Here is a 24,950-nt window from a genome sequence, read left to right as displayed (position 1 = left end):
CACACCACAACAAAAACTACTCCATCTAGTATTTTGTATGCCCTCCATGATTTGAAAGGACAGCGCCAAGTCTTCTAGGCGTGGAATGAACAAGTTGGCGACATATTGCAACATCTATCCTTTTCCATTCTTCAAGAACAACCTCTTTTAGAGCCTGGATGCTGGATGGAGAGTGATGCTCAACTTCTCTCTTCAGAATTCCTTATAGGTGTTCTATTGGGTTCAGATCAGGAGACATGCTAGGCCACTGAATCAGTCACCCTGTTCTTCTTCAGAAATGCAACAGTGGCCTTAGATGTGTGTTTTGGATAGTTATTATGTTGGAAAAGTGCACGATGACCAAGGGTGCGGAGTGATGGTAGCATCTTACTATTATTATACAGGATTTATATAGTGACAACAGTTTGCTCAGCGCTTTACAATATAAATGGAGACAATACAGTTCAATACAAGAGGGTTAGGAGGGCCCTGCTCCTTGGAGCTTACAATCTAAGAGGGAGGGGCTGGTGGTACAAAAGGTAATAACTATGGAGGATGAACTATGAGGAATATAATATTCAGTTATTAGCTGAAGGCAGGAAAGGCTTCCCTTAAGAGATAGCTTTTCAGAGATTGCCTAAAAGAGGGCAGAGTAGATGATAGGTGGATAGATTGGGGTAGAGAGTTCCAGAGGATGGGGAGGCTCTGGAGAAGTCCTGGAGAGGAGAATGGGACAAGCAGGGGCGGACTGACCATTTGGAAACTCGGGCACTGCTCGAGGGCCCGGGGTCAGTAGGGGGCCCCATGAGATGCCCCTGGTACTTTTCATAGGCTTTTTTGTTTGGGCAAGGACACAGAGGCCCCATGATCCCCTATTGCCTGGGGGCCCCAAAAGTTATCAGTCTTCCCCTGGGGACAAGGGAGCTAGAGAGCAGGAGGTCATGGGAGGAGCCGAAGGGACGCTTTGGGTGATATATGGAGACAAGATTGGTGATGTAATTTGGGACAGTTATAAATGGCTTTATATGTTATTAATGTTTTGAATTTTATTCGTTGGGCAATGGGAAACCAGTGGAGGGATTGGCAGACAGGGATGGCAAAAGGCTGCTGTGATTGACCATTTACCTTATCACATGATCAACTGTGTCCGCAGGACATAGCGATCACCAACAGTGGCACGTTCTGGGAGAACGTCCATGGACATCCTCCCAGAACTAGACAGCCGTGCTGTAGCTGTCTTTTGGCTAGAGTGCGGTTAACCTCCCAGGCGGTTTGATTATGTCAATATTTTTGAATGTCAAAGCGGTACATTGTTTTGCATGGAAATTTGTTCTTTTATATTGTAGGCCTGTAATTCTTAGGAAAAATTCACTTAAATCTGTCCAAACAAGAGTCTAGTAAACATCCCGGGTATAAAATTCTTTAGAATCATTTGAGATACTTCCCAAATTTTCTTTAGTTTTGGTGCAGGATGAATAGTTTCAACAAATTCTTTGTTGTTTTCGAAGTGTAAAAATTTCATGATCAGGGAAAATCTGTACTATGACATGACAGTGCCAAACAATGCAGTGGCAAGTAATTTATTAATTGTCCAATACCACTTCTGCAAGGGTTTCCCCACCACTCCCTCGAGTATTATTAGGCCCAGAAATTTCCAAATTTATTTCAGGTACTTATATAGTGCCATCAGTTTACACAGCGCTTTACATATATATATTGTACATTCCCTAACCCTCAAGGGGCATACAATCTAATGTCCCTAACTTACATTCATACACACACATACTAGGGCCAATTTAGACAGGAGCTAATTCACCTACCAGCATGTCTTTGGAGTGTGGAAGGAAACCGGAATACCCAGAGGAAACCCACACATGCACAGGAAGAACATGCAAACTCCAGGCAGGAGGTGCCGTGGCTGGGATTTGAACCAACAACCTTAGTACTGCCAGGCGGAAGTGCTAACCATTTAGCCACTGTGTTGACCAACGGTCATCTTTGGTCACTGGTTCCCACTCTGCTTCTTGGAAACTTCTGATGCAGAGTAGCAAATTGTTGCTGTTGATTTGTCTCAGTAACTATTTTTTCAATAGCCTCATTGGTCATAAATAATTGCAAGTATGCCAAGGAGTTGTCGTGTTCAACATCTGCTTTCATACCAGATGCTCCAGTAAATGGGAATCTTGGGGGTGCTAATTGATCCGTACCTCAGTCAATAGAGTACCAAGTTCACACATCACTGAGCTCAGTCGCAGAATCGTCGCTGTTGTCACTTCAGTGTCTGATGACGAATTTCCCCACAAATCATTATCACTCAATTCTGCAAGTGGTTCTAATTCACTATCGTTGTTTTCTAGCTGGTCCAAAACCAATTTTGACCTAAAGGGACACTTTGTGGATGCCCTGGACGTTCTCAAGTTTCCAGGCAGAAAGAAGGGTAACAGTGCAGGCAGGGCACAGGACAAAGCACTAGGGACAAAACTGAGGTGAAATGGTTTGATACAGTAATGTAATCCTAACAGAATATAATATATTGTGTGTATGTCATGTTTTGTTTACTTTTTTTAATCTCCCGCCGGTTCCGCCCCCTTGCGTCCAGACACTTGCAGGGAAGGGAACTCGGAAGAAGGATGCCAGCATCGGCTGGAGGACACAGCGGGAGGACATCGGCCAGAGGGACACAGTGGGAGGACACTGGCTGGAGGACACAGCGGGAGGACATCGGCCAGAGGGACACAGTGGGAGGACACTGGCTAGAGGACACAGCGGGAGGACATTGGCCAGAGGGACACAGTGGGAGTACATTGGCCAGAGGACACAGCGGGAGGACATCGGCCAGAGGGAACAGTGGGAGGACATCGGCCAGAGGACAAAGCGGGAGGACATCGGCCAGAGGGACACAGTAGGAGGACATCGGCCAGAGGGACACAGTGGGGGGACATCGGCCAGAGGGAACAGTGGGAGGACATCGGCCAGAGGGAACAGTGGGAGGACATCGGCCAGAGGACAAAGCGGGAGGACATCGGCCAGAGGGACACAGTGGGAGGACATCGGCCAGAGGACAAAGCGGGAGGACATCGGCCAGAGGGACACAGTGGGGGGACATCGGCCAGAGGACTCAGCGGGAGGACATAGGGGGATCGCAGGGACAAAGTTACACTACAGTATAACCCCGAGTCAGGCTCAGGGTTACTGCTTTTGATCCTGAAAATGAACCCCGAGCCACACTTGGGTTTACCGCCATGGTGCTGTGATCACTGTGGTAGTTCATGGAGTCCTCCTGTCAGTATCAGCTTCCCCGTATGACACTGATAGGTCAGCAGGAGACCGGCATGGCATCAACAATCTGCTGATCCCTGGTGCAATGCTTTCCAGGCTCCCACAAAAAATAATGCACATTTTTTTTTTTTACCTGCAAAACAATGTGCATTTATTATTGTTTGTGGAAAGGTGAAGTTTTCCTTTAATCTCAGCTCAATGCTGACAGGGTTAATGGAGGGATCTCTCAAATACAACTCTACATAAGGGCTTAGAATACAGCAGGCTACAAAGCCTTTGGGACACAGATATAGCTGCCACAAAGGGGTTAATGCGTTCCCAAACACTGGTCTGTCAGTTCGATCTGATCACAGGCGATAGTTGATGAGTGTGCACACAGCCTGCCGTCTTGGAGCTTTCACAGGAAGCTGGCTGTTCGTCCTGTCAGCCACAACCAGCTAATGAGGTGTTCACCTGTCAGTACTCAGTAGTGAAGGTATACAGTCCGTGCATGGGACTAGGAGCTACAGTCCGAAGCAGGAGACACACGGAATACACACGGCATACACACATCACACACCATCACACACACGCTGCTCCATGACCACTTCCTGTCTCACTGATCTGGGGGCGGGACTGAGACAGTGGCCGCTATGTATCATGGGAAACAGGAAGCCACTGACAGGAGATTCCTCGCCGTACTTCCTGAGAGAGGCACATATATAGGGCGGGAAAGTGCGGCTTTTACAATGCGGGAAAACCGGAACTAGCAGCTTTGCAGGGTCCACGTGGTAGGAAAGAAGCAACTGTTTACCATTCTGTACACTGCTTTATCGTTGTATAGGCGGCCATTACAGAACATAACAAGTGCTTTACAGGTGAACTAATCCTTTATTGTCTGCTTTCAGGTGTGTCACTGGCTTCTGTCTGCCTTGTCTGAGGAACGTATGACTGGTTATTACCCCCTTCCTTGCCAGTCCAATTTTCAACTTTTGGTGTTGTTGCATTTTGAATGACAATTGAGCGGTCATGCAACATTGTACACATGAAACTTTTTATCAGTTTTTTCACACAAATAGAGCTTTCTTTTGGTGGTATTTACTCACCGCTGGGTATATATTTTTTTTTTTTTGTGCTATAAACAAAAAATTAAAAAAAATTTCTATTATAAAATTCTGCAAACAGGTAACTTTTTTTTTTTTTTTTTTCCACTGATGAGGTGGCACTGATAGGTGGTAGTGATAGGCTGGGCACAGGTAGGTGGTACTGCTGGGCACTGATCGGTGCTGACAACTGCTGGTTTCTGGCAGTACTTTCCTCACACTGACTGCATGAGGAAAGTGCAGCTGATAATCGACAATTGCATTTCCTGGTGATCAGTGTGTTACTGGACATGGCTGATCATGTGGTAAAGGCTGCTGTGATTGGCCTTTTACCATAATCATGTAATCAGCTGTGTCCGTAGAACACAGTGATCACATTCTGGGAGGATGTCATATGATGCCCTCCTAGAACTGCCTGGCCATAGTGAAGCTGTCATTTGGCTGTCTGCGATCAGCAAGTGGTTAAGGGCCATTCACACCGTAGAAACAGTTCAGATGTTTTTGATGCATTCCAGTGCATTTTTTTTTTTTTTGGCACATGTGCGTTATGATGCGTTCCAGATGTGTTTTTGGCATGTGCTGGTGCATTTTTGATGCATTCCAGTGTTTTTCCCCTTTTTCTTCAATTGAAATGGGCACATGTGCTTATGATGCATTCCAGTGTGTTCTGGATTTTTTTTTTACATGTGTTTGTGGCATGTTTCAGTGCATTTTTGATGCATTCCTGTTTTTCCCCCCATTTTTTTTTTTCTTCAGTTGGAATAGGCACATGTGCATTTCAGTGAGTTTGATGCTTTCCGGATGCGTTTTTGCATGTGCGTTTTTGATGCATTCCAGTGCATTTTTTTTTTCCTTGAATTTAAATAGGGACATGTGCATTCTGGTTCATCTTTGATGAGTTTTACCATGTTTTAGTACAGTTCTGTGCAGAAAACACAGCCTGCTCTACTACTTCTTTTTTTTTTTTTTTTCCCTCTGCACCCAGAATGCACTGGAACTGCAAGCACTGATGTGAACTATACCACTGACAACCATGTAACCTACTTTCTGTGCATTTCGGATGCAGAAAAAAAAGCAACTGACATGCATGTAGTGTGAACTGTCCCTAAGTCTTTGTTAGTTGAACATTTCACACATTAAGTCTGTTTGTGAAAGGGCGGATTTACCACTTGCCCTCCTGAGGATTTGCTGCCATCCCCTGTGACACCAATACAGTGATCAGTGCTAATAAAAACACACACTCCAAAGACATACTAGTAGGTTAATTGGATCCTGTTTAAATTGGCCCTTTGTATATGAATGTAAGTTAGGGACCTTAGATTGTACGCCCCTTGAGGGTTAGGGACTGATGTGAATGTACAATATATATGTAAAGCGCTGCATAAATAGTCAGTGCTATATAAGTACCTGTAATATACCTCATGGCATGTGTGAGTAATATTTAAGTGACAACTATATGTAAAAAAAATTGTCAATTTTTTTTCCAAAAACTTGTGGAAAAGAAAATCTTCTATGGACTCAACATGCCTCTGCAAATTCCTTGGGGTGTTTACACTCCAAAAAGTGATCATTTGGGGGTTTTTGTACTGCCCTGACATTTGAGCACCTCAAAGAAAGAAATGTGATAGGCAGTCAAAGTAAAAGCTGCATAAATTCCAATATACTGTATATACCATAGTTTAGACGCCATAAGGTGTTTTCCAGCAGAGTGCTATACAGGTCCAAGAGGGTGGACCGCAGATGTAAGGGGGACAGTCCTTGAAGGTCTTTTATGGCAGAGCCCGCCATGATGGGTGAAGGTTGGACTCCTGTTACGATTCAGAGTCCTGTGGCAGGAATGACAAGTTTGCATTTGCAGTGTTTCCACTGAGGGCAGTGTGCTGTTTGGTCTGGCTGAGCCATGCTCTCTGGAGTGCTGGGCTGCAGTTTTCTTCTCCAGCCACTACAGGCCGTGGGGACACTCTATAGCCTACTCCTTGTGCAGTGGAGGCAGCAATTTTGGCTTATGATTGACGTCACATGTGGGCTGGTCAGTGAGGCTCCTGAGAGATAGCAAGGACAGAGCAATCTATGTCTGGATGATTATATGTAAGTATTACCTGTAGGGGAGCTGCATGATTTAATTATACACTGCATTAGTCTGCATAATCCCGGGGGGCTTGTACAACTCTTTTCTGATACACCCTTGCTTGGGTATCTGTGCATTTATAGGAGTTGTTGCTCCAGAATAGCTTACATTTTGATCTGCAGGAGCTTATATTTCGACTGCACTGCAGCATAGAGGCTACGTTTGATGCATAGCTACTCGGCACTGAGCCAAGGTCAGTTAACCCCTTCACACTGGCGCCTCCCGGCCCTTTAAGAGTTTCAGAAGCTGGGGGGCGGGGTTTAGGGTCATGTGACATGCTGTCACGGCGGTCACATGATCAGGAAAGGTCCCGATCGGGACCTTTCCTTGAGTATCGGACATGTGTGCTGGAAGCGCACAGGGCGCGCTCTCTCGGCACATATGTCCTTTTTTAATAACGCAAACGTGCTGCCGCTCGGCGTCTAGGCCCAGACGTCAGGAGGCCGCACATTTTCGTGCTGCCGGTATGAAGAGGCTAACGTTAACACAGTTCTGTTTTCTAGAACTGCGTTGTTTCATCAGAGCGGAGCAGGTGTAACATTGTATCACATTTGTGCATGCATACCTGCATAATTATGCGAACTGCAGGTTTATACTTGTATAAAATGCATAAACTACATACGTACATGCATACCTAAAGAGGAACTCTGGGCAAAAACCTTAACATGTCTGTGTTGCTGAACTCCTACCTTCACTGAATGACATCCATCTTCTAGTTAACCCAGTAGTTGCTCTGAAATAGGCTGATTTTCAAATCGTTCTCTTTGGTTTCCTATTTTGTAAGACCAGTGGCTGCTATTCCTCCTATTTCCCCCAGCTGCTGGTCTTGGCACTTCCCATTTGTAGCTCTATACAATGAGCAGGGGTCTACTTCTGTCCCTGCTTGCTGTAGTGGGTGGACGAGTCTCACAGGCTCCTTGTCTGTACCTCAACATAATAAATCGCAAAAAAACTGCAGCACTGGATACTGTAAAAAACAATTGATTCATACAAAAATGTGGTAATTGGTGTGAAAAGTCCAAGAACTACATTCAGTGCATCAAAGGAAGATGACACTTCTATAATCTTTGTGAAAAACAGCAGACATGTAAGAGCTCTTACCGGAGCTATTGGACTTTTATATTAAAGCCAACAATGAATTAGGGGTTAATCCCGCACGACTCTTTGGCTTATGGCGCAGAGTTGATCTCCTTGGCTCTGCTCCAACTGTGTTCCTGCCAATAAATCATGCAACGAATAAGCACTAATAGTGTAGTATGCGTAAAACTTTATTAAGTAAACCAATGCACTCACAATAGTTGAAAATTGCATAGCCAACAAGAAGGCAATACCGCAGCAATCCCAATGTGTGGCTGTTCCGGCCATACAGCTGTGTAGCGTGGTGACGTCACTTGAAGCTCCACCCAGTCTGTACCGCCCATGGAGGTGGTTTCCTAAAGAGATCCTCCTCTGCACCCTGGTTCAACTAAATCTACTCCTGAAGCCATTCACCCTCCGTCCCCTTCTCCTGCAATCAATCAGCCCAGCTGCTGCTGTCAAACTGTACTGTCTGCTCACTAGGAGTCTCCTCTCCCTGCACCAATTACTGTTTTCAGTATTGTCATCTTGACCATCTGTCACCCCATACCATCCTGCATCTTACTCTTCCCTCCACATGTCAGCTGTCCCTGCTACCCCTTGTCTCCCTGCATTCTCAGTTCTCTCCCCCATATGCTCTTCCAGTTTCTTATCACTGATTACCCGTTCACAGCTCCAGATCAGTGAGAGATCTGAAGAGTTCCCTAAAAACATTTAACTCCATAAACACTGGGCAGCAACAGAGGCAGGGGGTAGAGGATTTCATGGGGGGGGGGGGGGGCATTGACGAGCAGGGCATTGTGACAACTGAGCAGACAGACCTCATTAACAGTGACCATCCCCAGGGACACAGACTTAACCCTACAGGTGCTGGAGAGGCATCCCCAACTGCCAGTGGGGGAGGGGCAGTAGTTGGGGTTGTGGGGGTCTGTCATATAGTAGTGAAGGGTGTGACGTTCCGAACCACCTCTATCTGCTCTTATTATAATGCAGCCCAAAGTACTGTCCCCCACTCCCCGCAGACTGACACCCTTCATCCTACACTACTGACCCCAACCTGCCACATACAGACCCTCATTCCCTGACTACCAACCCCTGTTCCCACTGACAGACCCCTAAGCTTACCTTCCCACTGCCCACACTGAGAAATGATAGGTGTAAAATAACCAGTTGGCTTCAAGCAGTGGCTGCTGGTTACATGGTAAAGGTGCCTGGCCATTGAGGGGTTAATTGTGATCCTGCCACTCAGCTACTTCCCCAGCAGCTGTGGGGTTAAATCTGTCCATCTGTGACACCATCCACTGCTCTACTGACACCGAGCACTTTCCTACTAATGCCGTCCTCTTCCCTGCTGACACGATCCACAGCCCCTGATGACATGGTCCACTGACGCCCTACTGACACCATCCACTGATCTTCTGGCAGTCTACTGCTCTGTAGACACCATTCACTGCCTTACTGACATAAAAACATAGCAGGGATGGTGGAAACCCCTATACAAATATTTGCAATACAAATTAACTTCAAAAACTTGTTAGTTGGGAGGTTCCCACCATTATTGAACTTTTTTATTGTTTAGATTGTTACACTGAATTTGATATGTTTTAGTTACTATAACAATGTGAATTATTGCAGTTGAAGTTAATCAGTATTTCAAATATCTATAGGAGGAGTTTCCACCATCCCTGTTAAGTTTGCTTTTTTTATGTCTTGATTTAAGTGTTTTTACATGCATTCCATGAACATACATATCAGTGATCGGTACGGTGTTAATATTGAAATTTGAGATGATCATACATTAGAGGGTTCCACCATTGTCAAGGTATTGATTAGTAAGGTAGTGCTGTTTTTGGTTTTTCTCATGCCGATCTTTACTTTTGTCACATGGCAATATTTAATTATGCCACATAACAATTTGGGGACCCGAGATTCATCACAGCATTCTAGTCTCCACAGGCGTTTCGTTGGTGGTATGATCATTCCTTTTATCAGATTATCTGATTTTTCAAAGAGGATCTTGTATCACTTTTGAGATGCTACTCGCACTTTTTGATCTCCTGCTCCGAGAATACTATCGTTACAGGCAAATTAGACTTTTTTTTTTTTTTTTTTTCCTCATACACATTTTGATATGACACATTTGTCCCCGATTACTTTTATCGAACATACTAGCCGTGACTCTCCTAGGGGCAGGGGTCTTATTTCAGATTTGTATTGTGTGGGTTTTTTTTTTTGTCACGATCTATTCCTCATTCCCCCTCATATAGACAGAAATGGGAGGCAGCTAGTGGTGTCACTTATTCTGAAAAGGATTGGGACTCCATGGTGGATAGTATACGTAAAAGCTCTATTTCTTTCTGTTTGGGAGACGGCCCTCAAAGTACTAACCTGCTGGTATTATACCCCTTCTAGGCTTAGTATCATGTTCCCAGGGCTGTCCCATCTGTGTTTCTGGGGTTGTGGCTTAGCTGGTACCTTGGTACACACATTTTGGGCTTGCCTAAACCTTTTGTTGGTGTGGCGCAGGGTCTCCAAAGTGGTCTCTGCTGTGGCAGATGCATCTGTCTATGCAGTCTTGCCTGTTGGGAGCTTACATTGCGGGGATACGGATGGTGGCTATGAGGCTAATCCATACCGTCTGATTGCCCTGCACTGAAGGTCGCCCACGGTGCCATTGCCCTCCGGTTTTGCGGAGAGGTGATGCTCATGGAGAAAATTCATTACATGTTACAGGATAGGATGCAGTTATTTGGCAGAAAGTGGGAGGTTTGGAAAACGCATAGGCATCTACTATCTTAATAATATTTATGATTTTATTGATCGTGTTTTTCTGTTGGTGCCATTGTTCTGCTTACCCTCTTGCCTATCTTGCTCATACACTTAATTTTTCTGCCTTGCATGATTGTACCTTTTTGAAATTTATATTACGGATGTGCCTTGTTTCTGTTTTATGTTACTTGATGCTGTAATGTTGTCTTTGCAGCCCATTTCATAAAAATTAATAAAATCATTTGTAAACTAAGTGCAGCCACTACCTCCTCAGAACAACCTTGGACTTGAATTCTTTGCCTTTCAACTTCCATGCTATGAGGTGCAATGTTTCGGTAACTGGATGTCGGAACTGGCCTTGGAGGAGCAAATGCAGAGTCACGGGAAGTATCAACAGAGTTGGAGAAGAGTTGGGAACCAAGGTCTCAGCCAGAGTGAAATGATTGCTGTCACTGAAGAGCAATTGAGCCTGGCCTAAAACCTGGCAATTAGGGGAGTTGGGTGGAAAGATATTAAAATATATATATATATTACCAACTGAAAACTGCACTGGTGATGAAGACAGTCCACTGCCAGGTACAGAATGCTTGCCAGGAATCTGACACCAGGGGGTTTATTTACTAAAGCTGGAGAGTCCAAAATCAGACTCCCTTCTGCATAGAAACCAATCAGCTTCTAACCTCAGCTTGTTCAATGAAGCTTTGGCAATGAAACCTGGAAGCTGATTGGTTTCTATGCAGAAGGGAGTCTGATTTTGGACTCTCCAGCTTTAGTAAATAAACCCCTTAGTGTTCAGAGGAGTTGCTGCTAGGTCTATTTGGTGAGAGACCCACTTCTGGGATGGAAGCGTTAAGACTGTTGGACTCAAGGACCACTTGTTTTAAAGGAATGAGCTGCCTAAAGAGTTGGCCAACTGGTTTTGTGCTGCCCATACATATCTCGCCTTCAGATCCGCCAGGTGTATCTGAGCCCATTTGATCACTGGGCGAACCTCCATCAGCAGCTTATGACTTTGTCCCTCCTTGTCTTTGGATGAATGCCATTGCCACTCTGTTGTCCATTGGCAAGAGGACACTTCTTCTCTAGTGTAGCAAAGGCCAATAAGTCCTTGAAGGCTGTTCTGAGCTCCAACATTTTTGTTTGCTCCTGCATGTTTGTTTTGATTTCCCTAGCATCAAATTGCCACTGACCTTGAGCCACTTGGTCTTGGTTATCGGCTCCCCAGCCCTTCAGACTAGCATCAAGTGACCATTTTCAGATATGATGGCACATCGGGAGACACCTCTTCAAATTCTGAGTGAGTCCACCGCCATAGAAACTTTCACTGCCCCAAAAAGGCATATTGGTTGATGCATGGGTACTCCACCCTGAGGAAGGAATTCTGTAATATTTGCATGTGCCACTGAGCCCACTAGATCACTGGAAAGAATTGGGGCCTACTGGATCATTGAACCCAGAATGCTCAAGCAGGTCAGGTGGCTGCTTCCAAGGCAAACATCACTTTTTGGACTAAAGAAGTGACTCTTGAGGAAGCTGTACCATGTTGGCCTACGCATCCAGCAGGGCACCCAGGAATATCATCCTTTGTGTAGGGCACAGCGCTCTTTTTTTTTTTTTTTTTTTTTTTCCCAATAGCCAACCAAACGAGTCATGGGTGCATAAAAGCACCTCTCGATGTTGAACAAGTGTCTCCTGACTGTTGGCCAAGAGAAGGACATGATCCAGGTTATGTATTTAGACCTCTCTAGGCCCCTCCCTGAATATGGGTGTAACATGTACATAGTTGGTCTGTCTGAAAAAAGCCAATAAAGTTATAATATACCCACAGTTGATCCAGAGGAAGGCAAAAAACCCAGGTAAAGTGTGACCCAATTTGCACCTGCAGGAGAAAAATTCTATCCTGACCCCCCCCCCCCCCCCTTCCAAGAGGCAATCGGCTCTTCCCTGGATCAACATTACCTGCAAATGTTAGTATCCAGCTATATTGTGTGTATAGGAAAGAATCCAGGCTTTTTTTTTTTTTTTTTTAAAGAAATCTACTGAGCTGGCCAGAACCAGTTGAGGGGGACTATTCCACATTTTCACCCCTCTTACTGTGAAAAAGCCTTTTCAAATTTGGAAATTAAATTTTTTTTTTTTCTTTTCCCCCAGACATAAAGAGTGCCCCCTTGTCCTCAGGGTGAATAGCTCTACACCGAGTTCACTATATGAACCACTGATGTATTTATACATGTTGATCATATCCCCCCTTAATCTCCTCTTCTGAGAATAAATTCAGTTCCTCTAATCTTTCCTCATAGCTGAGCTCCATGCCTCTTATCAGTTTAGTTGCCCTTCTCTGTGCTTTCTCCAGTTCCACGATCACCTTTTTGTGAATTGGTGCCCAAAACTGAACCTCATATTCCAGATGAGGTGTTACTAATTTGTACAGGGGTAATATATCTCCTGGAGTCTATACCTTTTAGAGGATTTTGCTCGCTTTGGAAACTGCAGCTTGGCATTGCATGTTGGCAGATTGTAAAGGTAACAGGTCTGCCAGACAAAGGTTTGTGTGGTGTCCCAGCAGGCCAGTCTGCAGATAAAACTGTTTGCTGGTGGCAAGCTACTGTTTGGTGTCTGGTGTAAGGTGGGGGGGGGGGGGGTGGTTAGTGGAAGAGTGATTTAACACCGGGGTTTTAGCTTTTAGGATAGCTGGAGGAATCCCAGAAGGGTGTGCTGATCGCTAGTCTGCTCCTCAGCCCTTAGTGTGCACCAGATTGTATATAAGATTTGTGTCTGCCTATGTGTGTAGTCATCCAGCTGGATTGGAGTAGTCTCCCTCTAGTGGTGGCCAGAGGTAGTGCAGGCTGTGAAAGTATATCATGGCTATCTATATCTCCTCTTATCCCAAGTCACAGCTGCACATGCATGCCTCGGTTAGCTAGTTGCTGTGGGCATGTGGGTTGGATCAATGAAAATTTGGCTTTCTTGGTGATCACATGATCAAGAAGTACTGTCACTGAAAACTACAACTCTCAGACTTATCAGGAAACAGTGGTCAGAGCTATGAGAATGCAAAGCCTTGCACCTCTATGTAAATTCATGTTCTCAAAGCACATAGTGCTACATTTGAGAACATGAATCTGCAAATTGCAGATACTGTAAAGAAACTTTATCTTTACATACAGTGAGATTAGACAGTACTTTTTTTTTTTTTTTTTTTTTTTATTATTATTTTTTTTTTTTTTTTTTTTTTGAGGTTTAAATCCAAGCTTCTCCATAGTTGAATTGCATAAACCAATCCATAGACAATTTTGGTAAATTATATTATTGCACTTAATGTTTCAGAGATCCGATACTGGTTTTCAAGTGGTAATGATGTGTCTGCCACTAGATGCTGTCTGTGCCTTTTTCTGACCATTCATGAAAAGTTCTGTAAATTTTGTTGCAGTCAAATTGGTCTAATTTTTGTTAGACTTGATAACAGGTGAAATTCAGAAGTCTACTTTCAGTCATTAGGTGGTCTCATTTATGAGATGCCATGGGACTGGCTGGTAATGGTAGAATTAAAAAAAAAAAAAAAAAACAAAAACTGTTCAAACCTTGGATAAATTCTCCAACTCAGGCACTCCAAACAGACCATTAGACCTTCAGAGCTTTTGCAATACTGGAAATCCTTCCACAATTACATGTTTTGTGTCCATCTTTAATATTTGATCAGTTTTTACTTTAATTTTTTATATATATATTTAATAAATATAATTTTAGAATTCTTAGGTTTTTATGTTTTTTTTTTTTTTTTTTTTTTGCATCTTTAGCTTTAACAGATCAACTTACAGTCAAAACAAGTTTGCCATGGAATCTGACGGGTGAGTAATTTCATGCTGTACATAGTATCAGCCATTTCTCTTCAGTGGTAGACACTGAAGCTCTCCTCCTGCCTAAATATTATTTTTTTTTTTTTTAAACCATTCTATGCTTTATTCAGGACCTGATTTGCAGTACCACTCCTTAGCCTTCATATGGAAATGCCCACATGGAAGAAAAATATATTTTAAATTGCCATATATTTGAAATGCTAAAATTTTGTCCATATTCATTTTTGGCCATAAATCTGAAGAATATATTAAATAAAATTACTTTTTTTATATCTTAAAAAAAAAAAGAATCTCATTATAACATTTTTACATATATTTGTAAATGCATTCCAAAAATGTAGATTTGTATTTTTAAAGGCACAGTATATTTGAAATGTTTTTTTTTTTTTTTTTTTTACAAGCATGGGGATTAAAGACTGTAAAATAACTGAAGTTGTATTTTCCACATTTTTGCCCAAATGTATTTTTTACCTGAATACATTATTGCATTATTTTTTTTTTTTTTGAACTGGCACATGACACTGACACAGACACCCCCCCCCACCCCCACACACTTTTTTTTCCTTCCCCTCAGAAATACCAGAATTCCTCTGCTCTGCAAGTATTGTGTTAAACTTCAGGAAGTTCTCTCTGTGCATCTGCGAAGGGTTTGCAGGAAAAATGCTGACGAGGCAGAGATCAAAGTCCTTGTTGAGGAGGCCCGGGCTACTATGCGAGAACTGGTGAGAAATCTCAGCCTTGTTCAGTATCGCGATCTGGACGATACAACAAGTTCCAGCACACCACAGGATTTCTTTGCAAAATTCTTGGAGGCCAGAAAAAGTACCATATATAAGCGATCAGAAAGACAACTGTATGTGACATTTTTATTTATTTTTTCTTTACTGTGATCCTATATGAAGTGTCAGAAAATAAGTAAACTGTTTACAAACTACTATTACAGTTCCCAAGTTCCTGAGGAGGAAGCTGAGGGATATCCTGCCAATGAAGATGACGAATTTAACCATCAAAGGTTGGCTCACAATACAAAGCTGAACTCCTGGAATTCTTTTTTTTTTTTTTTTTTTTTTTTTCCCCACCCCCCCCCCCATTTTGTTCACAACTAGAGCTTTCTAATCACCATTATTTAATGGTATTTAATCACCACTGGGGGTTTTATTCTTTGCTAAATTAAAAAATGACCAGAAATTGTGAATTTTTTTTGTTCTGTTATAACATTTTTGCAAATAAATAATTCTTCATAAATTTAGGCCAATATGTATTCTACATTTCTTTGAAAATAACCCAAGTCAGTATTTAGTCTCTAGGAAAGTTAGAGTTCACAAACTTTGTATATATCGGAATAATCGCTCAATCCTGAAGTACTGACGGCCAATTTAATTTCTTAAAGCCCAAAAATGTCAGTACAGTACAAATGTCCTCCAAATGACCCCTTTTTGTGAAGTAGACCGTCCAAGGTATTTAGTAAAAGTGTGTAAAAAAAAAAAAAAAAACACAACTTTGTACTGTCACCAGTGCAGTACAGCATCATATAACTGGTGTGGCTGTGATCAGGGACATGGACTGGTGGCAGTACAAAAGAATTAAAAAAAAAAAAAAAAAAAAAAAATTTTCAGAATAGTGACCAGAGTAGTATAGTGTTACTATGGTAACATTGTACTACTTAGGGGAAGTGATCAGTATTTTACACATTGGTTATTGCAAAGAGTTTCTTTGCTATAAGCAAGCATTTTAAATGACTGAAATCACACCTGTGATTGGCCCAGTCTGTACTTATGATCACTGTGACCAATCACAGCTAGTGGCACAATTGTCTACAATGGATGGCATGAAAGGGAGCCATCCATTTTACAATTGTCATGTGACCTGCTGTGATTGGTTTCAAGTTTAGTAACTTTTGAAGTTAACTGAACATGTTAGAGCAGCTTGTGAGACTTTAACAATTGTATTAACATATATTAAATCTATCAGACCATTTGTGTTTGGAAAGCTGAATTACCCATTGCATCTATTTCTTGATTTTATTTGTTAAACTCTATTCCTCTCTCCAGAAACACAAGAATTCCACTGGTTTGCAAGTTTTGCCTAAGATTGCACGACAGTTTTTCAGTTCACTTAAGAAGAGCCTGTCTAAAAAATGGTGATGAGGCTATGTTCAAAGAAGTTGTTAAGGAGGCTCGATCCAAAATGCGGCATTTGGTAAAGAACCTGAGTGTAGTCGCATATGAAGACCTGGACCCTGAAGGAGCTATCACCCCCCGTCACTACTTTATAAGTTTTTTAGAGGCAAGAGGAAGTCTTATCATCAATAAGGCTACAGAAACACCGTAGTACGTATAAGATTGTTTCATTGATATTGTTAGGGATGATCATTTTTGTAAGTCACAGCTTAGACTTACTAAAGCTTTCCTTTTACAGCTGTGAAGACGATGAGGAGGATCTGAGGACAAGCGAGGAAGAGGAGGAAGAGGTGGCAGAGGACCAACCAAGGTAAGTTAAACATTGTATTGTATCTCTCTCATAGTTATAGGATTTTACACTTTTGTTCTAAGCTTACCTGTAACACTCCATTTCCACATTCTAGCACATCCACTGAATCTGCTACTGCATTAACCCTGAAGCCAGGATTGTTTAAGAAACATTCACTGTATTCTCCAGTAATTGTGGGATTCAGGAAATACCTTGAAATATCATATTCAAAGTCTATCCTCAGAATGCAGGTAAGAAAATGCACCCTTTTTAAATGTTCACCTGATGTCCACAAAGTGTGTGTGTGTGTGTGTGTGTGTGTGTGTGTGTGTGTGTGGTTTTTTTTTTTTTTTTTTTTTTTTTTCGTAGGACCCTGTAAAGCATTGTACCCCTGATCAGCAGCCCACAGTGGCGTATCATCCATGTGTGCATTGCACATGGGCCCCAAGGGAAGGGGGGTCCACTGTTCCCTGACACACAATGTGCACATAGGGTGACTAAATGTCAACAATATGCCCATGTTCCATAATTTCATTAGAGGTGTCAAAGATTAGTTGGCAGATGGAATTTGTTCTATTTTTGCATTTTAATAGTGATATTCTAGTTGTGGCTGCCCGCAGCCTTTGGCACCCTGGCAGAGTGATATCATCAGTTGCCTAGCTCCAGCTACCTCAGTATGTCCCACTGCTTTCTCATTACTTCTAAATACATACACCACCGGGATTGTACAGTATCTGCCAGAAGTGAGGGGGGGAGGAGGCATAATTGGTGAGCTCACTGCAGAGAACCCCCCCCCTTCACAGCCTATTGCTCTGCCACTTCTTTGATCCTCTTTCACCTCACTTTCTCCATCTTTGCCCCCCTATCTCTCCAACTCCCCTTTCCATCTGTGTCTCTCACCTTTCCCTCTTCTTCCTTGTTCACTCCATACACTGACTGCAGGAGTAAGCAACATACAAACCTGTTTGACATAAACCTGACCATGGTGTTTGTTCTCAAATTTCTGGTTTTAATTACCTTCTGTAAGGTTGGCTCAGACAAATTTTATCTCTGTGTGCAGAAAAGCAAATGTAATTGAATTTATTTTTTTAAATGATCCTTGGTCTTGAGGTTTGTGTGTCTGAGATTGTCAATTGTGGTACAGTAATTAGGAGTATTCCATGGGTCAAAAGACAGTGGCATAGGCATGTATAAATTCCAGTTATAAGCTACCTTGTTTCCCATTTTTTAGATTTTGAAAATTGACTTTTTTACATGTCTTATGACTACATTGCACAAATGAGACACCACTCCCTATCCTGTTTTTGTTTTTTCAATGGTGGTAATATCTTAGAGTTGTCATTTTGGTTAACTATGCCAACCCATTCACTCTATGCATTCTTCCTTTTTGGTATGTGAGGAGGGTTCATACTTGGCATCTTCACCCCCTCATTCTGCACTGTACATTTCCTATTTACCATTACCACATTCTGGACTATGTAAGTCTTCCCAGACTATCCACACCCCCTTTAAGCCACACCCAATATTTAATGAAACCACGCCGACATGTGCTTTTCAAGATGCATTTTGTTTTCCCCCCCATACATAAGGCTCACTTTTGATCTTGTACACGGGCTAACTGATTTTATATACCCCTGGGTGCAATATCAGGCTCCTGCAGACCCTCAGTACACTCCCTGCCCATACCTCCCAAACAGGCAAGCAGTTACTGCAGTCCAGGTAGATCAATAAAAACTGCAAGCTCTCCTGCAATTGCTGATGTGCTTAGTTCATTCAAAACTCTGTGAATGATGTGGCTGTGTGGGCAGAGTGCCACATGGATGCACTGTGTATGAATTGTGAAAGCTGGTGCTTGGAGAAGATCCCACTGTCGCAATGGGGGATTAGGTCAGAGTGCCAGCAGATGCTTAAGTAACATGTTAAAACCCTGAATATGGGTGTAACATGTTACTAAAGGTGAGGGTATACTTTAACACTGATTTTGAGCCAATTTCATGATTTAATAAACATATGGTTGATTTTCCTCTTCTACTTTCAGGTGAACAGTATAGCACAATTCCTTCACTACATGGACCCTGAACGTGCTTCAGCAACATTTATTCACCATCCTGAACAGACTGTGGAATTCTTCCGGCAGCTTGATCTCTTTACAACCAGCAAAAGAGCAGCCTTCAGCTATATTTACAGCATTGAGAATTTTGTGAAGTACACCATATCTGAAGCAAGATACCTAGAAGAGGATCCATCCTTGCAGCCAGATTCAAAGAAATATTTAGATGTTCTGAAGAATATCCGAGTCACTATACGAAAAAGAAAAAGCTAATCCAAAACAAAGGGGGAGGGAGGCACCACATCCTAGATTGAATATATGCAAGAAAAGCTACAGGACTTTAACCACTTCAAATTCAGACACTCACATTCCTCCCCGTTTTCAGCGCTGTCAAACCTTGAATGATAAACCTTGAAAGACAATTCTTCAGTCATGTAATACTGTACTCAAATTAATTCTTTTAATTTTTTTGAGACTGCTTTCTTTTGGTGGTATTTATTCACCACTAGGTTTTTTAAAAATGTTTTCTATATAAGTAAATAAAGATTAAAGTTTTTGGAAAAGTTTTTTTTTTTTAAATTTTTTTTTTTTACACTATATTGCCAAAGGTATTGGGACACCTCCAAATCATTGGATTCAGATGTTCCTAATCACCTTCCTGTCCACAGATGTATAAAATCAAGCACCTAGGCATGCAGACTGCTTCTAAAAACAATTGTGAAAGAATGGGTCGCTCCTCAGGAGCTCAGTGAATTCAAGTGTGGTACCGTGATAGGTTGCCACCTGTCCAATATGTCCATCCGTGACATTTCCTTGCTACTAAATATTCCACAGTCAACTGTTATTGGTATTATAACAAAGTGAAGCAACTCTGCCACGAAGTGGCAGACCTCCTAAAATTGAGTGTGGTCAGCACATGCTGAAGCGCACAGTGTGCAGGAGTCTCCATCTGTCTGCAGAGTTGATGGCTAAAGACCTCCATACTGCGTGTGGTCTTCAGATTAGCACAACAGTACATAGAGTTTCATGGAATGGGTTTCCATGGCCGAGCAGCTGCATCCAAGCCTTGCATCACCAAGTGCAATGCAAAGTGTTGGATGCAGTGGTGTAAAGAACGCCGCCACTGGACTCTAGAGCAGTGGAGACATGTTCTCTGGAGTGACAAATTACACTTCTCTGGCAATCTGATGGACATGTCTGGGTTTGGCGGCTGCCAGAACAGTACTTGCCTGACTGCATTGTGCCAAGTGTAAAGTTTAGTGGAGGGGATTATGGTGTGGGGTTGTTTTTCAGGGGTTGGGCTTGGCCCCTTAGTTCCAGTGAAGGAAACTCATTAAGGTGTCGGCATACTAAGACATTTTGGACAACTTCATGCTCCCAACTTTGTGGGGACAGTTTGGAGATGGCCCCTTGTTCCAGCATCACTGCGTACCAGTGCACAAAGCAAGGCCCATAAAGACGTGGGGTGGAGGAACTTGACTGACTTGCACAGAGTCCTGATCTCAACCCGCTAGAACACCTGTGGGATGAATCCCAGTGGATTTTGGGAGCCAGGCCTTGTCATCTGACATCAGTGCCTGACCTCACAAATGTACTTCTGGAGGAATGGTCAAACCTTCCCATAGACACACTCCTAAACCTTCTGGACAGCCTTCCCAGCAGAGTTGAAGCTGTTATAGCTGCAAAGGGTGGGGAACTCCTATATTGAACCCTACAAACTAAGACTAGGATGCTATTAAAGTTCCATGTGAAATTTTCACCACATGGTGGTAACAACCCATGCAATCCATACATTCAAAAAATGTTCAGAAATTAAGATGTGTAACAAAATGGAATGATACAGGGAAAATGTATTGAACACATGAAGAAAGGGAGGTGCAAAAAGACAAGGCACCAGCTGAAATTTCGGTAAATAGCCATCCTGCTCCTTTTTGTCAGTGCAAATTAATATCAGCTGTTGTAGTATCAACTGATGGCATATAAAACTGTCTTTACCAAGGTGTCACACGAAACATCTCATGGGTAAAAGCAAAGAGCTCTCGCCAAGACCATTTGCAACCTTATTGTTGCAAAACATATCGATGGCATTGGTTAGAGTAGGATTTCTAAACTTCTGAATGTTCCAGTGAGCACTGTTGGAGCCATAATCCAGAAGTGGAAAGAACAGGTGCTCTTCACAAGATTTCTGACAGAGGAGTGAAAGGAATTCTCAAGAGGCCAAGAACCAGTTGTGGAGAGTGTCAGAAAGACCTGGAATTAGCAGCTACACTTGTTTTCTTTAAAAAAAAAAAAGTAATGGACTCAACCACCATGGCCTGTATACATGCTCACCACGCAAGACTCCATTGCTGAAGAAAAAGTATATTGAAGCTTGCTTAAAGTTTTCTGCACAATATTTAGACAAGCCTCTGAAATACTGGGAGAATATACAGGTGAAACTCAAAATTAGAATATCGTGCAAAAGTTCATTTATTTCAGTAATGCAACTTAAAAGGTGAAACTAATATAGGAGACTCATTACATGCAAAGCAAGATAATTCAAGCCGTGATTTGTCATAATTGTGATGAATATGGCTTACAGCTCATGAAAACCTCAAATCCACAATCTCAGAAAATTAGAATATTGTGAAAAGGTGCAATATTCTAGGCTCAAAGTGTCCCACTCTAATCCGCTAATTAAGCCATAACACCTGCAAAGGGTTCCTGAGCCTTTAAATGGTCTGTCTGGTTCAGTAGGAATCATAATCATGGGAAAGACTGCTGACCTGACAGCTGTGCAGAAAACCATCATTGACACCCTCCAAAAGGAGGGAAAGCCTCAAAAGGTAATTGCAAAAGAAGTTGGATGTTCCCAAGTGCTGTATCAAAGCACATTAATAAGTTATGTGGAAGAAAAAGGTGCACAAGCAGCAGGGCTGACTACACCCTGAAGAGGATTGCCAGGAAAAAGCCATTCAAAAGTGTTGGACTTTCACAAGGAGTGGACTGAGGCTGGAGTCAGCGCATCAAGAGCCACCACACACAGACTGATTCTGGACATGGGCTTCAAATGTTGTATTCCTCTTGTCAAGCCGCTTCTGAACAACAAACAACGTCAGAAGCGTCTTACCTGGGCTAAAAAAAAACAGACCTGGTCTGTTGCTCAGTGGTCCAAAGTCCTCTTCTGATGAGGGCAACGTTTGCATCTCATTTGGAAACCAAGGACCCAGAGTATGGAGGAAGAATGGAGAGGCACACACTGCAAGCTGCTTGAAGTCCAGTGTGAAGTTTCCACAGTCTGTGTTGATTTGGGGAGCCATGTCATCTGCTGGTGTTGGTCCACTGTGCTTCATTAAGTCCAGGGTCAACGCAGCAGTCTACCAGGAGATTTTGGAGCACTTCATGCTTCCTTCCACAGACGAGCTTTATGGGGATGCTGACTTCATTTTCCAGCAGGACTTGGTACCTGCCCACACTGCCAAAAGCATCAAAACCTGGTTCAATGACTGTGGGCTTACTTTGCTTGATTGGCCAACAAACTCGCCTGACCTGAACCCCATAGAGAATCTATGGGGCATTGCCAAGAGAAAGATGAGACATGAGCCCGAACAATGCAGAAGAGCTGAAGGCCGCTATTGAAGCATCCTGGTCTTCCATAACACCTCAGCAGTGCCACAGGCTGATAGCTTCCATGCCACGCTGCATTGAGGCAGTAATTGCTGCAAAAGGGGCCCAAACCAAGTACTGAGTACATAAGCATGCTTATACTTTTCAGAGGTCTGATATTGTTCTATGTACAATCGTTGTTTTATTGATTGCATGTAATCTAATTTTTTGAGATTGTGGTTTTGGGGTTTTCATGAGCTGTAAGCCATAATCATCACAATTATGACAAATCACGGCTTGACCTATCTTGCTTTGCATGTAATGAGTCTATCTCATATATTAGTTTCACCTTTTCTATTTCAATGGTTTTTATTAATTTTTAAACAGTATAAAAGAGAGGCAATAAAACACGCCCACGCAGGGGCTATCAATTGCATAGATAAAAAAAAAATGCAAAATAAAAAAAAAGGAAAAACAGTGCTCTAATGCCAACAGGGCAAAAGGTACGCCCACACAGAGGCTATCAATGGCACATAAATTACAAAACATTACTGTAACTGACTATAACAACTAAATGCAGCAGGCCAGTCACACCAAAACAGAGAAAGAATGAAAAAAGAAGAAAGAGGGGAAGAAAAAGAAAGAGAGAAAGAGAAAAAAAAAAAAGAGAGGGGCAAGGGGCAGGGGTCCAAGAGCGCCAATACCGAATGCCATTACATCCCCAGACTAGCCGGGGGGAGTGTGGGAAAGGCATATTGCAACCACGGCTCCCATATTTTAAAAAATTTATGTTGGGAGTCGTTGCGGATACTCAACATCTGTTCGTTGAGCATCATAGTGGTCATACGATCCCGCACCCCCTGAAGAGGGACAACCAGACTCTTCCAGGCCTGAGCAATTGTTCTAGTGGCGGATAAAAACAGATAGGAAGCCAACTTCTGCTGATGAGCCACGAGGCCCGGTATGGGGCAATGAAGCAAAGCATACCGAGCATCCCGGCGGATGGAGAGATGGAACAAGGTGAAAAGGAGGCCAAACACACGAGACCAAAAACGAAACAGTCTCGGGCATGACCACCAGATATGCAATACATCTCCACGATGGCCAAAACCCCAAAAACATTGATCACTACAGGCAGGGTTAGCCCGGGCCAACCGAGCCGGAACCCAGTAACAGCGAAACAATACCTTATAGGCTGCCTCCAGCGTGGTCGTATTAAATGAGCATTTAGCTATGAGTGACCAGGCCTTATTCCAGTCCTCCGGATCCACGGCCACTCCCAGGTCGCGCTCCCACTGAACGACATATCAAAGAGAAGTATGCGGCGAGCGTCTATTCAAAGCTGCATAAAGAAGGGAAGTAAGGCCTGGGGCGCCTGGTCGTTGTTGGCAGAGCTGTTCAAAGGCAGATTTCTGGTACGGGAAGACAGACGCGCCCCGCAATGAGATCAGCCAATGCCGCAATTGAAGGTAACGAAAAAACTCAGCCGGAGGGACATCCCGTGACTCCTGAAGAGAATTCCAGGTAGGGAAGGACCGAGAGGTCAAAAAGTGTCGTACCTGTGAAAAACCATTGGTCACCCACCAAGAAAACGCCCTTGGTTGATCTAAACCTGGTGGGAAGAGGGGGTTGTTAGTGATTGGGAGCAAAGGTAAAAAAGGTGACATTAGGCCACTGGAGTAACGTACCGAGTCCCACACTTGCAACCCATGGAGCAAAATCGGGCTCAGTGCCGTGGGACGCAGGGCAGAGGGAAGCCATAGAAGTGTCGATATCGCAATAGGGGCACAATTAGGTAGTTCCAGGAGGACCCAGAGAGGTATGTCTGAGGAAGCATGCAACATAGATAGCGGGGCGATCTGGCTTGCCTGATAATATTTAGTAACATTGGGAACCCCAAGGCGACCCTGAAGTCTATGGACAAAAAGCGTAGTTCTGGAAACTCTGGGGCGTTTATTGGCCCAGATGAAACGCATAATCTTTGCCTGAAGCAACCGAAGAAAATGAGGGGGAACCCGCACTGGGAGGGTGCGAAAATAGTATAGCAGTTTCGGCAAGATGGTCATTTTTACTGAATTAATCCGTCCAATCCATGACAGGTGCGGAAATTGCCAAGAATGCATAAGAGAGGACACAGAGCGAAGCAGTGGATAGTAGTTTGCAGCAAACAGTGAGTCATAGGTGGGGGTCAAGCGGATGCCTAGATATTCAAGAGAAGAAGAAGCCCATTTATAAGGGAAGTGGGACTGTAGGCGCGAAACCAGATCTGAGGCCAAAGCAATATTGAGAGCGACAGTCTTATCCAAATTGATACAGAGACCCGAAATCAAGGAGAAGCGCTCAAGAACCTGTTGCAAATTTGGAAGCGTCGTCAAGGGGTTAGTGAGAGTCAAGAGGGCATCGTCTGCAAAAAGGTTCAACTTGAACTCCTGTCCAGTGTATGGAACCCCCGATATATTGCAATCAGTCCGGAGCGCCATAGCCAACGGCTCAAGCGCCAGGACAAAGAGTGCTGGGGACAGGGGGCATCCCTGTCCCGTACCTCGCCAAATAGGAAAGGAATCTGAGAAATACCCAGCGTATTTAACGGAAGCCGATGGGGAAGAATACAAGGCTTGAATCCAAGAAAGAATAGAATCCCCAAAACCCCAGCGAGACAGCACAAACCGCAGATA

General features: G+C 43.3%; 1 protein-coding gene across 2 annotated transcripts; it reads left to right on the top strand.

Annotated features, from left to right (window-relative positions):
• The first annotated feature begins 3,906 nt into the window (after positions 1–3,906).
• On the top strand, positions 3,907–19,253 carry LOC149444119 (uncharacterized). 2 transcript variants are annotated; one of them, XM_089654877.1, is made up of 8 exons: positions 3,907–4,028; positions 14,112–14,162; positions 14,746–15,024; positions 15,115–15,183; positions 16,223–16,501; positions 16,590–16,661; positions 16,756–16,891; positions 18,679–19,253. In XM_089654877.1, the coding sequence occupies exons 2-8, from the start codon at positions 14,149–14,151 to the stop codon at positions 18,961–18,963; spliced, it is 1,134 nt and encodes a 377-aa protein (XP_089511003.1). In that variant the 5' UTR covers positions 3,907–4,028; positions 14,112–14,148; the 3' UTR covers positions 18,964–19,253. The 2 variants fall into 2 exon arrangements, with proteins under 2 accessions (XP_089511003.1, XP_089511002.1); XM_089654876.1 differs by having other exon boundaries at positions 3,911–4,115.
• The last annotated feature ends 5,697 nt before the right edge of the window (positions 19,254–24,950 follow it).

The sequence above is a fragment of the Staurois parvus genome, unplaced genomic scaffold (genome assembly GCF_062004578.1).
Source record: "Staurois parvus isolate SC_StPar_1 unplaced genomic scaffold, SC_StPar_1.0 ptg000813l, whole genome shotgun sequence".
Taxonomy (NCBI): domain Eukaryota; kingdom Metazoa; phylum Chordata; class Amphibia; order Anura; family Ranidae; genus Staurois; species Staurois parvus.
Note: the sequence above shows the minus strand (reverse complement) of the source record. Positions and strands in the feature narration are given on the sequence as shown.